General features: G+C 38.7%; 1 protein-coding gene across 1 annotated transcript in view; it reads left to right on the top strand.

Annotated features, from left to right (window-relative positions):
* Positions 1-9798, top strand: part of SF3B1 (splicing factor 3b subunit 1) — a 51950-nt gene extending 42152 nt beyond the window's left edge. Inside the window, 8 exon segments of the mRNA XM_017869308.1 lie at positions 265-482; positions 764-946; positions 1032-1143; positions 2613-2733; positions 3072-3203; positions 5171-5443; positions 8603-8819; positions 9311-9798. Coding sequence (XP_017724797.1) covers positions 265-482; positions 764-946; positions 1032-1143; positions 2613-2733; positions 3072-3203; positions 5171-5443; positions 8603-8819; positions 9311-9469 — 1415 coding nt within the window. The 3' untranslated portion in view covers positions 9470-9798.
* The last annotated feature ends 5940 nt before the right edge of the window (positions 9799-15738 follow it).

Raw genomic sequence — 15738 nt, 5'->3', positions numbered from 1 at the left:
AATTGATGTTTTGTCTGGTAAATTCAGTGCTTTATCTAGCTAGATGAAACATGGACACAGTTTTACCTTGAATCATGTTAACTTATACTCATTTTTCGATGTTTGGTCACTTTTCTCTTCAACTTTAATAAATAGCAATGAATCATTCTTATCATGTTTATTAGCTAAATAAGTGGTGTATTTAGAGTATTTGGTTTTCATGATGTTGTTTTATGTCCTTGGAAAAGCAGTCTAAAATGTTTTTTTCCTGTTCTTTTTAGTTAGTTGATACTACTGTGGAGTTGGCAAACAAAGTAGGTGCAGCAGAAATTATATCCAGGATTGTGGATGATCTGAAAGATGAAGCTGAACAGTACAGAAAAATGGTGATGGAGACAATTGAGAAAATTATGGGCAATTTGGGAGCAGCAGATATTGATCATAAACTTGAAGAACAACTGATTGATGGTATTCTTTATGCTTTCCAAGAACAGACTACAGAGGTAATGATAATTAATTATGGCACATTGCTACTGACTTTAGTATTTGTAGAAAAGCATGTTAGTTGTCAAGCAAATTTTTCTAGAATGCAATTGAATTTGAAGTAATTTTTAATATGCTCACTTGGTTACCAAAAAATACTATTCTCCCTCAAGTTTTAAGATTTGATGTAAAAAAACAACCACAGATGTTTGGGTGGTTAGAAAAGGTTGACTATTAGTTTATTTCAACTGTGCAGTCATAAACCAAATGAATGTGTCTTTTTTTTAAATTTATTTTTTAGGACTCAGTAATGTTGAACGGCTTTGGCACAGTGGTTAATGCTCTTGGCAAACGAGTCAAACCATACTTGCCTCAGATCTGTGGTACAGTTTTGTGGCGTTTAAATAACAAATCTGCAAAAGTTAGGCAGCAGGCAGCTGACTTGATTTCTCGAACTGCTGTTGTCATGAAGACTTGTCAAGAGGTAAACTTCTTTTTCAAATTATTACTTATTCACCAAATAGTTTAATGTAAATAGTAACATTTTAACATTATTTGTTTGATTATAGGAAAAATTGATGGGACACTTGGGTGTTGTGTTGTATGAGTATTTGGGTGAGGAGTACCCTGAAGTATTGGGCAGCATTCTCGGAGCACTGAAGGCCATTGTGAATGTCATAGGTATGGAATTTGCTGGTTACATAAGACTTTTTCTTGTTTTAATTTTCTTTTTCTTTTTTTTTTTTTCTGTAAGTAAAGTCTTATTTAGGATTTGGGAGGTTTTTGTTACTTTTTTAAAAGCACTTCAAGATTGTAGTTAAGTCAGGGGATGTCACTAAAGTTTTGTTTCCCAAAATTCATTTATATTTTACTTTAAAGAGAAAAAAAGGTCAAGTTTAGGACCTACAGGAGAGGTGGGAGTAGTCACAGCTCAAAAAGCTTTGAAGTCTTGGAATACAGGACCCTAGTAGAAATAGTGTGTCAGGTGAAATATATTCTGCCATGTTCTGCTGCGAGGGGGAAAAGGGGAACCTAAAGTTTTAATTTAGTTTTAGAACTATGTATGTATATTTAAACCTTGAATTAGTGATTATGACAGGTTTTTTACTTGCCATCAGTTTCAAGGAATATAATCAGAAAAGTGAACTGATCAAATTATTGTCTTTATTTACATACCCAAGTTTTCAATACTGTCCATTCAGTTTTCTAACCCAAAACACAGCTATATTACAAATGGTCTTGGATATGGAGAGCAAAGTTTTTATTCTGTTAGGGCAGTATGACAAAGAAAACAAATGGTTTCTTGTATTTAATCTTTTTTTAAATTGATTATAACTGTTGCCAAATGTAACTCCTGCAGAGTTTAGAGGCTCTGATAACCTAGCAGAAGTCAAAATAGCTGACTGTGAGAGAGCCACTGTTTTTTCTTGTTTTGTAAGAGGTATTTATGCAATATACATTTTTAAACTATTGTATTTGCATATAATCTCCAATGCAGCCCAGTGCTACACTTGAAGATAGCCACTAGCCAAAAATTTACATGGCCACTTGTAGGGCTCTGGTTTGCAGGGAGTTTTAAAACGTATTGTTTGTCAGAGAGGCATGGGAAGAGCAATGGAGAGAGAATCAGAGCAAGTGATTCTAGTTAGAGCAAGAGCCCCTGCCAGCTGCCTCCTTTTTTCTCTCTTCATAGGTGTAAATACCATCCAAGTATGCCCTGCATTGCAGGGAGACTGGAGATCTGTTTGTTTTGCAGTTAAAGGGTAAGGGGGCCCTTTCTGGAAATTTTTGCTTTATTTACATGTTTACCTCTGGCTTATATTGTTGTGTACGGCCGGAACATAAGCTGTCCCCATATTTAAATGTCAGTGCACAAATACATTTCAGAACCAAACGAAAGTTTTTTGTTACTGAGTATCCATCATTCTTTAAATCACTTCACTGATTTCTTTCATTTCTATACATAATCAAAAATTGTTAATAAAAGTTAAAAACGATTCTGAGTCTGATCAGAATCCGGGGCTTTCTCTTTCCATAGGCAGCTGTAAGTTTATATTTATGCATAGTCATATATGACGTTGCTAAGTAAAAGGAAAGTGAACAAAAGTTGCAATTCAAATGTTGATAGTTTATTGACTTCTATTAAATAGGTATGCATAAGATGACTCCACCAATTAAAGATCTGCTGCCTAGACTCACCCCCATCTTAAAGAACAGACATGAAAAAGTACAAGAGAATTGTATTGATCTTGTTGGGCGTATTGCTGACAGGTAAGCAGATTACCCACACATTTTTATAAGCAGTATCAGTTTTCAAATTTGGCCACTTTGTATTCAATTAGCAAAATTTTCTTAATGTCACTAATATAAGTGTATATGATTAGGCTATCTAGTATTAATATTTTCAAATTTCAATTTGGATGGTAATGGGGTGGCCATGTAATTTTAGACTAAACCTGTAAGACTAACTCTTCAGCCTTTCTGAAGAGTAATAACTCTTATTTAATGCTTAAAATGAGTTAACAATCATGTTTTTAGAACTGAATTTGCAAATTTATCCTTAAAACTTTTCCTAATGTCACAAATAATATGTGTATTTTTTAAATTAGGGGAGCTGAATATGTGTCTGCAAGAGAGTGGATGAGGATTTGCTTTGAGCTTTTAGAGCTCTTAAAAGCCCACAAAAAGGCTATTCGTAGAGCCACAGTCAACACATTTGGTTATATTGCAAAGGCCATTGGGTGAGTGTTACTTACTTCCATTAAAAAAAAAATTACTTTATAATAAATTCATTGTGGTATTGAAAAATAGTTCATGTAGAAATCTCTTTTGAGGCATGGTCTGAATAATGCAGTTGAGAAAGCTCTTCATTTAACCACTGACCTTCTGATTTTGGGAATGTATTCTTCCATTTGTTTTTTTTGGGTTTTTTTGTTTTTTTTTTTGAGACAGAGTCTCGCTCTGTCACCCAGGCTGGAATGCAGTGATTTGATTTCAGCTCACTGCACCCATCGCTGCCTCCCGGGTTCAGGCGATTCTCCTGCCTCACCCTCCCCAGTAGCTGGGACTATAGGCATGCGCCATCACGCCCAGGTAATTTTTGTATTTTTTAGTACAGATGAGGTTTCACCATGTGGGCCAGGCTGTTCTCGAACTCCTGACCTCAAGTGAGCCACCGATCTTGGCCTCCAGAAGTGCTGAGATTACAGGCGTGAGCCACCACACCCAGCCTGTAGTCTTAAATTCTTAATTGAATTGAAATAGATGGAAGGGTTTAAGATTTACTTTAATTATACTTTAGGTGTTTTCAGGGAGGGAAACAGTACCATTTTCAGAAAAATTCAAAATGTGTCTTTTAGGATATTGCTTAAACTATTAAGGCAAATTTTTAGTCTCACAGCATCATTTAAGTCTCATATTAATGCTTTATGTGTTTTAAAAGTTGTATTATGGATTGTTTGAGCTCAGGAGTTTAAGGTTACAGTGAGCTGTGATTGTGCCACTGCACTCCAACCTGGGCAACAGGGCGAGATCCTGTCTCTAAAAAAAAAAAAACAACAAAAATGCTATTCTAACATTACTCCACGGATTTAACTGAATTATAGCTGCTTTGTGAGATAATCTATGGTTGTTTGCTTCCATTCCATCACAACTAAAATAGGAAAAAACAGTCATTATAGAAAACGAGACACCACATGTCCATGTGGCTTAAGAAAATGTGTTCAAGGAATATGACATGTGAATGTCTGATTAATTAGGTAGAATTAACCAGACCACACCCCCTCCCCTAACACACACTAATTTCTCTCCTATTTTGGTAGCATAGTATTTATTTCAGTGGTGATGGAGTCAAGAAATTTGTAGTGAATAGCTGTTGTGCAAGCTTTTAGCCCCAATGTCCCTCTAAGTTTATGTCAAAGAAGAGGCAAATAGATGCAGCACATTGTGTGGGAGGGAAGATAAAAGGAAAAGAGATTTTATATGGTTTATAATGGGAGACCACAATTCAGATATTCCCTTCATCACTCCTACCTAGTTCTAGTGCCCATTTTGACAACTCAGAGAATTACTCACTTTAAACATTTAGTTAAATTTCTTTATATTTCAGAAAGTTTAAAAACTGAAAATTACATATGAAAATTAATTTGAGTTAACTTAAACTTTTTTTTTTTTTGAGACAGAGTGTCACTCTGTCACGCAGGCTGGAGTACAATGGCATGGTCTCAGCTTACTGCAACCTCTGCCTCCCAGGTTCAAGTGGTTCTCCCACCTCAGCCTCCCAAGTAGCTGGGACTACAGGCATGTGCCATCACACTCGGCTAATTTTTGTATCTTTAGTAGAGATGGGTTTCACTATGTTGACCAGGTTGGTCTCGAACTCCTGACCTTGTGATCCGCCTGCCTCGGCCTCCCAGAGTGCTGGGATGCAAGCGTGAGCCACTGCATCCGGCCAAAATTTTAAAAATTTGTACAGCTGTGACCTCTGATCTTCTCAGAGTTAACTTTTTTAAACTGACCTTTTAATTTATATGAAATTTTAATGTAGAAACAACAATGCCAATGACTTGGAAGTACTGCGTTTTATAAAATTACTGAGTTCCCTGTAATTATTAATATTTAAAAGTTTTCATCTTTATGCATTTTTTTCTTCCATAAATTTTTGACTTATAATGTAACAGCTTGTTGACCCATTTTTTTTTTTTTTCAGCCCTCATGATGTATTGGCTACACTTCTAAACAACCTCAAAGTTCAAGAAAGGCAGAACAGAGTTTGTACCACTGTAGCAATAGCTATTGTTGCGGAAACATGTTCACCCTTCACAGTACTCCCTGCCTTAATGAATGAATACAGAGTTCCTGAACTGAATGTTCAAAATGGAGTGTTAAAATCACTTTCCTTCTTGTTTGAATATATTGGTGAAATGGGGAAAGACTACATTTATGCTGTAACACCGTTACTTGAAGATGCTTTAATGGATAGGTAAGTGACTTGAACTGATTACAAGAAAATAATTATAACTCTTCCTTCATTTTAGAACATCCTGAAATAGTTATTAGATGACTTTTTACTGTAATGTAGTTAAAGAAAAAAATGCTAGCCTGGAGTCTTGGGACATTGTAAATATGACTTATTATTTTAAAATAATGTGCACACTGTAGTGATTCCCCAGACTTTCTTTCAAGTTCCCCCACCCCCTTTAAATCTCTTTTCATATCTATTGAACTAAATACATTTTGAAAAGGGTTGACTGATAATCTTTTGTTTTCAAAATTGGTCAAATATAGTTAGAGGACATGATGAGCAGGAGCTAATCAGTGTGGCAGAGACCTGATCTTTTTAGCTTTTTATTGCAGGTAAAGGACAGGTTTCTCTTAAGCCTTTGAATTACTGAACATAGCCTGCCAGAGCTACACTCTTCCTCTTGCAGGTCCCTGGTGTTTCAGATGGGGACCACCAGTACAGTACTGTTTGAGTTATTTGACAGATTGCTAATACCTTTTACCATCTAGACTGATGCACAGCCATAAACACAGAAGTAACTGAAGAAAGTGCAAAGGAAAGTGCAGGCATAGTAAGGGAAAGAACTGTTTCACTGGCTCTTTATTTTTCAGGAGAGAGAAGTTACTCAAATCAGAGCCCATTCACATACTTTTGTGTACAGATTAAAGTTATTCATTAATAACCTTCTGAAAGGGAGACTTAACTGGACTTGACAAGTTACCAGAAAGTGTATATGCAAGACATGGAAGCAAAGTAAGAATTGTGCTCTGTAAAAGCCTGGCTACCCAGGGCTAAAAAATATGAGGGTAAATCACCCTTGCTCCATATTCCTCAGTGAGAAGTGCGTGAGGACCATAGTGCAGTCATTAATGTGTGTCACCTGCAGTTAAAAACTTTGTTCTGTGTACTAAGAAGTGGAGGGAGTAATTCCATTGAAAATTACTAAATGAAAAGAATACTTCAGCTGGAAATTTTATTAATAAGGAATACTGCTTCATTCCTTCATTCTTATGCTGAGTGACATTATTAAAATAAATAAGAAAAACAAGAATATTAGTAAATACAAGTATTTTTCTCTTTTGATATGGTCTGTGTTACTATCTTTGGAGCAAAGTGTGAAAACTCATTTTGTTTTTAAGACGGACTTTTCGCTTTGTCGCCCAGGCTGGAGTACAGTGGCATGATCTCGACTCACTGCAGCTTCTGCCTCCCAGGTTCAAGTGATTCTCCTGCCTCAGCTCCCAAGTAGCTGGGACTACAGGCATGTGCCACCATGCCCAGCTAATTTTTTGTATTTTTGGCAGAGATAGGGTTTCACCATGTTAGCCAGGATGGTCTCTATCTCCTGACCTTGTGATCCACTGGCCTTGGCCTCCCAAAGTTCTGGGATTACAGGCGTGAGCCACCGTGCCTGGTCTGGAAACTCATTTTCTTTTTTTTTTTTTTGAGACAGAGTCTCACTCTGTCGCCCAGGCTGGAGTGCAGTGGCCGGATCTCAGCTCACTGCAAGCTCCGCCTCCCGAGTAGCTGGGGCTACAGGCGCCCGCCACCTCGCCTGGCTAGTTTTTTGTATTTTTTAGTAGAGACGAGGTTTCACCGTGTTAGCCAGGAGGGTCTCGATCTCCTGACCTTGTGATCCGCCCGTCTCGGCCTCCCAAAGTGCTGGGATTACAGGCTTGAGCCACCGCGCCCGGCTGGAAACTCATTTTCATACCCGTTGCAAATCCCAGTGTGTTAGCCAATGAGCTCATACTTGGTTGAATAATTGTGGAATGAATAACCGATTGATTTTTCATGAACATAAACTCAGTTAACATAGGAGATGATAGTTACTTCTGTAGGTTTGAAAAAATTGTTGATCTTTTCTTCCTCTCCCCAGATTGAGTTATTGAAACTTAAACTTTACGTGAGAAGGGAATTTAATTTTAATTTAGTTACCTATTATATACCAGTATCTGAAGTACTAGTAAAGATTTAAGTTTATAACCAAGAGTTTAAAATGATTTGGGAGGCCAAGGTGGGAGGATCACTCGACCCCAGGAGCTCAAGATCAGCTTGGGCAACATAGCGAGGCCCTCCCTATCTCTTAACAATAAAATTTTTTTAAATAATTTTCTTTTTTCTTTTTTTTTTTGAGACAGAGTTTCGCTCTTGTTGCCTAGGCAGGAGTGCAGCAGCACGATCTCGGCTCACTGCATCCTCTGCCCCCCAGGTTCAGGTGATTCTCCTACCTCAGCCTCCCGAGTAGCTGGGATTACAGGCATGTGCCAGAACGCCTGACTAATTTTCCTATGTTTAGTAGAGACGGGGTTTCGCCACGTTGGCCAGGCTGGTCTAGAACTCCTGACCTCAGGTGATTCACCTGCCTCGGCCTCCCAAAGTGCTGGGATTATAGGCATGAGCCACCATGCCCAGCCTGAAAAATACTTTTTAAAAAGAGAAAAAAGTTTAAAATAAGATACTACTGTTTATTATTCATACATTAGAATTACATACCTCCTCTTTAATAGCATAATAAAGCCAAGACTTCACAGAGCCCTCCTGCTCATATTCCTTTTAAAAGTTAATTAGAAGGCCAGGCGCGGTGGCTCACCCCTGTAATCCCAGTACTTTGGGAGGCTGAGGCAGGCAGATCACAAGGTCAAGAGATCAAGACCATCCTGGCCAACATGGTGAAACCCCATCTCTACTAAAAATTCAAAAATTAGCTGGGTGTGGTGGCACACACCTGTAATTCCAGCTACTCAGGAGGCTGAGGCAGGAGAATTGCTTGAACCTGGGAGGCAGAGGTTGCAGTGAGCCAAGATCACACCACTGCACTCCAGCCTGGGCGACAGAGTGAGACTCTGTCTCAAAAAAAAAAAGTTAATTAGAAAATATGGCTTAATTGTTGAGCGATAGTGAAGCTTGAGTCATTAAAGCAAAAGTTCTCAAGTGGAAGCATTAGTTATTCTAAAGGATATATTAGACACACGAAATGTTAGGATGATTTCACATCTATTTAGTGCACTGAATTAGTAATTTCGTTTTCAATGGGCAGGTGAATATTTCCTGTAAAACTAAGACCATATCTTGAAGGATTTTTCCCCCTTTCTTATAAGACTGTATCTTAAAGGACTTTTTTCCCTTCCCTTATAGAGACCTTGTACACAGACAGACGGCTAGTGCAGTGGTACAGCACATGTCACTTGGGGTTTATGGATTTGGTTGTGAAGATTCGCTGAATCACTTGTTGAACTATGTATGGCCCAATGTGTTTGAGACATCTCCTCATGTAATTCAGGCAGTTATGGGAGCCCTAGAGGGTCTGAGAGTTGCTATTGGACCATGTAGAATGTTGCAGTATTGTTTACAGGTAAGTTAAAGTGTTTTTTTTTTAATCGGTGAATTTTTTTTTTTTTTAAATACTTTAAGTTCTGGGATACATGTGCTGAATGTGCAGGTTTGTTACATAGGTATACATGTGGCATGGTGGTTTGCTGCACGTATCAACCCATCATCTAGGTTTTAAGCCCCGCATGCATTAGGTATTTGTCCTAATGCTGTCCCTCCCCTTTCCCCCCACTCCCTGTAAAAGATTTTTAAAAGATTACTTAGCAAGAAAAGTAGTGTGTTGAATTAAGTTACTTTTCCTGATTATCAATAGGGTATATTGTGCCATATGGTAGAACAGTTGTGTGGTGAGGGGGGAGTGAGTTTTGTCTCTTTCATTTTAGCTTTGTATAATTACTAGCCCCCACCCCACTCCCCAAGGGAAATAATTTTGAATCATATCTTTATGATTTGTTAATTTTGTTAAGGTTATGTGTGTTCTTGAAATAATGTAACTATTCACTATTATTTTAGGGTCTGTTTCACCCAGCCCGGAAAGTCAGAGATGTATATTGGAAAATTTACAACTCCATCTACATTGGTTCCCAGGATGCTCTCATAGCACATTACCCAAGAATCTACAACGATGATAAGAACACCTATATTCGTTATGAACTTGACTATATCTTATAATTTTATTGTTTATTTTGTGTTTAATGCACAGCTACTTCACACCTTAAACTTGCTTTGATTTGGTGATGTAAACTTTTAAACATTGCAGATCAGTGTAGAACTGGTCATAGAGGAAGAGCTAGAAATCCAGTAGCATGATTTTTAAATAACCTGTCTTTGTTTTTGATGTTAAGCAGTAAATGCCAGTAGTGACCAAGAACACAGTGATTACATACACTATACTGGAGGGATTTCATTTTTAATTCATCTTTATGAAGATTTAGAACTCATTCCTTGTGTTTAAAGGGAATGTTTAATTGAGAAATAAACATTTGTGTACAAAATGCTAATTTGTGTGTGTTTTTTGAACATGACTTGTAAAATGCGGAACTTTGATAAAGTATTGGTTTATGTGGAATAAGTGGCTTGATTTCATTTTCTGTCACCTGGTTAATAGAAAGTAGTTAGCCGAATAAAAACTATATGAAGTGATGGCATCTTTGTCAAAATTCCATTGTTCTGTTAATAATGACAGCAAGAACAGTAGCCTCAGGAGGTGTTCCCCTCAAACTAGCACAACCATTCCATCATCGTAGAAAAGTAGCACTTTTGCTAAACTGTCTTGAATATTTTGTACTTACATAGCGCCTTTCATCTCTTGATTTCTCAAAATGCTTTATGAACATGTTTAAAGGAAGTGGTTTAAGTCTTGTCCAACACTTGACAGGTCTGCTGTGTTTAGCAAGTGAGGAATTTAACTTTACTTCAAAACTGCTTTCTGCCTATTAGGAGTGAGGATACCTAAGTAATGCTGATAGAACGGATTCCTTATGTACTGTGATAATATACAGTGGCAGCAGCTAAAATGTCTAGGTTTGCTTAGCTTTGTATTCAGTAATAAGTTGATCTAAGAGTTCAGCATAAACTGAATGAAATGCCATTTAATGATAGAGGAACCAAGCATTAAGGCAGTACTAGACTTAATTTTTTTAGCAAATATGTAAAGTATATTTTCAACCTTTTATAATGTTATGGCCCCAAATTTCTTGGTGTTGGCCTTTTTACTACCTATACTATTTTTACTATTTTGTTTTGTCTCCATGTAGTAGTACTTCTGTGAACACTAAAGAGAAAATAAATTCTGCAAGCAGCATTAGCATGTAACTACTACTGTAAGTAAAACTGCCTGTTAACACTTGAATAGTTCCTGCTTTGGAAGCTTAGTTAAGAAACAGCTTGTGGCCGGGCGCGGTGGCTCACGCCTGTAATCCCAGCACTTTGGGAAGCCAAGGCGGGCCATGAGGTCAGGAGATCAAGACCATCCTGGCTAACAGTGAAACCCCTTCTCTACTAAAAGTACAAAAAATTAGCTGGCCGTGGTGGTGGGTGCCTGTAGTCCCAGCTACTTGGGAGGCTGAGGCAGGAGAATGGCGTGAACCCGGGAGGCGGAGCTTGTAGTGAGCCGAGAAGGTGCCACTGCTCCCAGCCTGGGTGACAGAGCAAGACTCTGTCTCAAAAAAAATAAAAATAAAACAGCTTGTAATTGACTTCCAACAAATCGATAGTGAGCATTAACGGTTTCCAACTTGGATTTGTAATTCCTCATCATTCCTTGTATGACAACTTTCTGAAAATATGTCACTGTAGTAAAATTAAACACTCCAAACTCATCTTTCTGTTACAAGTTTTCAGCAGTACTTCTATGCAACTTTAACTGCTCTCTATGGTTGATGTCAAATGACCTTCAGTAATGACTGAGAGAATTGAATACAAATAGATTACAAAGCCAAAATTTGATGATGTATCACTTTGGAAATTTTAATTATATTTTCAGTTCAAGTACTTAGTAGCTTACGTTTGCTTGGCCTCTGGCTTTTTATGGAAAATAGGCTTTGTAGTGGCAGTGTGGAGCAAAGGAGACTGTTAACACCTTAAGTAACTTTTGTACTGATGCAAATAATTTGAGGACAGGAGGGAAGTAGTGAAAGCTATGACCTAAAAAATTGAGACCAAATAGAGGCTCACAGATACTTGGATTATTTTATGTGCTTATTATTAAATAAGGAAAGCATTTTGTGATACATGGAAGACGCTATGTGAAGTTTTACCTATCTTCTAAAAGACCTTTTCTTTCGTATTTTCTTTTGGTGTTTCTTAAAGCCAAACTAAGAAGGAAATGTTCTTAAGGACACAGGGTGGGTTTTTCTGTGGACCTTTGTTGGTTTTTCTGTGGGCCATCACCCTCTAATGGAATTGATCTCTGGCTGTTTGGTTTTTTTCATATTGTATTTTTAAAATTTGTTGTATGGTGCCCTGTGAGCACCAAGTACCACTAGATGAATAAAACATATTATATCTAAAGTCTTAGTAGACCAATTTTTAATCTTAGTTGACTCTGTATTGTTATCACACTGCACTCTGTTGTGGTTGTGCCATTTTTGCAATATTGAGCTCTTTCGGTTGTTTTCAAATAAGGGAACTTAATGTTGAAAAACCAGAGAACTTTTTCTTAATAAGAAACTAAAAAAGTTGCAGCCACATAGGTTCAGTTTGGCTCTTTGGTTTCCAGTGGCTTTCAAATCCCCTAAGGTTAAAAGAAAACACTACAGCTACCCTGGGGTTTCTCAACCTTGGCATTATTGACATCTTGAATCAGTAAGTCATTATTGTGGGGGTGCTGTCCTGTGCCTTGCAGAATGTTGAGCAGTGTTCCTGACCTCTACCTATGAGATGCTAGCAGCACACCCTCATCTCAGTGTTAAACCAAAAATGCCTCCAGACATTGTCTCATGTCCCTTGGAGGGCAAAGTCTTCCTAGGGTGAGAACCACTGAGCTAGCCTTAGACCATTGTTTAAGCAGAACTTACATGTTTAATAAAATTAAAGCATGATATATAAAACATTTGATTTTAGGCAGCAGTTATCTAGGAAGTAACTAGAAATACAACTTAGCAAATACTTAAATGCCTACCTTGGGCTAAAGCTCCGCATAAGTCTTGGGGAAAGTAAGCAGTGAAAATGTGTAAGATGACCCCACACTGGTCCTCAGAGCATCTTGTCACAGTTGGGAGCCGGGTGGGCAGGAGTGCTGGACGTGGCTTGGTGCTCCACTTGGGATGCTGGTCTTCAAGCGTTTTATTCTCACCTGTGAGCTGGCGATAGGTGGGTTATATGGTATGGCTGGAAGAGGAGGGCAGGCAGGGTACAGAAACCCCTTCCTCACCTTTTAAAAAATTTGGATAGGAAGCCATGGAGGGAATTTGACTTGATAAAGAATGTAGGTTTGCAAGGCAGTCAGTTGTAGGCAGGAGGGAATAAGTAAATCAGAGTAGTGAGTGTAGTCAGTGACATCTCTAGTGTTCCTGCTAGAATAAGTTTTAAAATTTATTTTGTGAATTCTAGAAAGATTTTTCATAAAAGCACATGCTTGGGCCTTATGTTGGACAGTTACTTTTTTATAGCCTGGCTGATTAATGAAGTTCTGGAAGGAAATTTTAACATGTTAGCTGAGTGGCTGGTGAGGGGATTTAATCTAAATAGATTTGTGCTAGGAAAAAACTTTTAAATAGAAGAAATTGTTCTATAACTCTGCCCAAACTTTGAAAAAAGTTGAAAGACTATTACAGTGAGCAACCGTATATTTTCCACTTAAATTCAACAATTAAAATTTTTGCTATTTTGCTTTTATATGTTTATTTTAAATAGTGAATTTCCTGAGACAATTTTCAAGCAGTATTGCTGAAGAGAAGTTTGGACTAGATAAAACAGAGGAGGAGGCTAATGAGCTAAACAAAGTGGGCGATTGCTTGAATGAGTAATGAGGTGGAGAAGGGTGGAAATCAGGCACAGATGGAAGGGTTTTCCTGAAGAGGAGGAGCAACATCTTTCCTGAGTCCATAAGGAAAAAGATCGTGGGCTATAGGCATGAAAGTTCATCTATGGCATGTCAGAATTTCAAAACAGTTTTCTTGGTGCTTTAGAAACAAGTGGACACGTGAGGAAAATGAGACTTGTGTAAAAAATTCATGCAAAAAGAACTGGTAAAGTTTAACACTCAGACACTCTGGTGTCTATAGTATGTATAATGTGTAATGTATAAACTGATGCTTTGCATAGTTTTGGTCACAGAAGCAGAATATAATTTATACATTTGGGAAGAAAATCACTTAGCAACAAGATGATCACCAAGGAAGAACTGTTCACATGCCACATATCTAGGTCACTGTTACTCAAGTGTGGCCTGGAGATTGGTATCAATGTCACATGAGGATTTGAGAAACACATGCTAGTAGGCTCCATCTGGAACCTGAATAAGAAGCTGCATTTTGGGGCTGGGCTTGGTGGCTTCGCCTGTAATCCCAGCACTTTGAGAGGGTGAGGCGAGCAGATCACCTGAGGTCAGGAGTTCAAGACCTGCCTGACCAATATGGAGAAACCCCATCGCTACTAAAAATACAAAATTTGCCAGGCATGGTGGTGCATGCTTGTAGTCCCAGCTACTTGGGAGGCTGAGGCTGCAGAATTGCTTGAACCCGGGAGGTGGAGGTTGTGGTGAGCCGAGATCACACCATTACGCTCCAGCCTGTGTAATGAGCGAAACTCTGTCTCAAAAAACAAAAACAAACCAAAAAAAACTGCATTTTTATAAGATACCCAGGTGGTTCATGTACATTAAAATTGAGAAGCGCTAGACTAGGACACCACTCCATTCTCAATGTGGCAATAACACAGTAAAAAAGGGATGGAAGTGCCTATTTGGGTGTGGAAGCAAGTGGGCCTTAGACACAGATAGCCAAGAGGTGATCAAAACACTTCCAGGAAGGTACTTTGCTGGAACCTGGGTGAAATTAAAAGAGACGGTGCAGGGAGCCTTTTTAATTTTGATAAAATCCATTGCTTTTTCCAATAAAGCAGGTCAGCATAATGTAGTTAAACCTCGTAGGTGTATCTCCATATTGCTTCTGCTGCTTACTAGTTGACTGACATTGGTTGTTGGAGAGTCTTGGACTGGAAGAGGAGACCTCACTGTCTTGACACTGGTATGCGGTCACCTGGGGGAGCCGGGTAGCCTTTGGGAATCCTGGCTCTGTGCCCTGACAGAAGAGTGGAACAGGAAGTCAACACAGTATAGGTTTAACAGTTGGCTCTGCAGTCAGTCCTGGATTTGTAACCTGGACATGCCACTAGCTGGTTATGTGACCTTGGGCAAGTTTTTTAACCTTTCTATGCTTCAGCTTTCTAATTTGTAGAATGGGGATAATAATAGTACCTACCTAAGTAAGTGGTGGTCCTTGTAAAGATTAGCTAAGATAATGTATATAAAGCAAAATGCCAAAGCACAGCACTTAATAAATGTAATGGCTGCTGCTGTTGACATAGTTATTTTGTTGTTATTATTTTAGATATGGGGTCTCACTATATTGTCCAGGCTTGTCTCAGACTCCTAGGTTCAAGCAAATCCTCCTACCTTGACCTCCCAAAGTGCTGGGATTTGCAAGTGTGAGCCATCGCTCCTGGCCTGTTATCATGAGGGAAAAGACCTCTGTTATTGCTGACATTAGAAGGGATGGAGATTGGCAGGTGGCTTGAGGAGCAAGCACTTTGGAAATAACTCTTGAGGAAATAAAAGGCACTCATCAGGGACGTTTGGATTGTCTGGGAATCCCAAGAGATTGCAGGGTATTCTTTAGTACTGCTCAACAGTCCAGCTGGCTAGAGAAGGTATTTGGTTGGATTGATCTGCAGGTGCAGCAGAAGGAAAGAGAATTAGGGGACTGGTGTGAGTTTAGCTGAAGACTTAAAAGCATAGATTTGGGCCGGGCATGGTGGCTCACACCTGTATTCCCAGCACTTTGGGAGGCCAAGGTGGGTGGATCATTTGAGGTCAGGAGTTTGAGACCAGACTGACTTAACATGGTGAAACTCTGTCTCTACTAAAAAGGCAAAAAAATTAGCCGGGCATGGTAGCGCATGCCTTAGTCCCAGCTAATCGGGAGACTGAGGCAGGAGAATCGCTTGAACTCAGGAGGCAGAGGTTGCAGTGAGCCAAGATCACGCCACTGCACTCCAGCCTGGGTGACAGAGCAAGACTCCGTCTAAAAAAAAAAAAAAAAATATATATATATATATAAACTCACTTAGTTCCCCACAGTGCCCCCCCCATGAGTTAAGCACTATTATTACCCCCATTTTACAGATGAGGAAATCAAGGCATAGGAATTCTAACTTGCCCAAGGTCCAACAGCTACTAAACAGAAGAACAAGGATCTAAACTCAGATCATATGGCTCT

Source organism: Rhinopithecus bieti, unplaced genomic scaffold, assembly GCF_001698545.2.
Source record: "Rhinopithecus bieti isolate Rb0 unplaced genomic scaffold, ASM169854v2 scaffold_2572, whole genome shotgun sequence".
Taxonomy (NCBI): domain Eukaryota; kingdom Metazoa; phylum Chordata; class Mammalia; order Primates; family Cercopithecidae; genus Rhinopithecus; species Rhinopithecus bieti.
The sequence above is the reverse complement of the archived record's forward strand: the minus strand, read 5'-3'. Positions and strand labels throughout refer to the sequence as shown.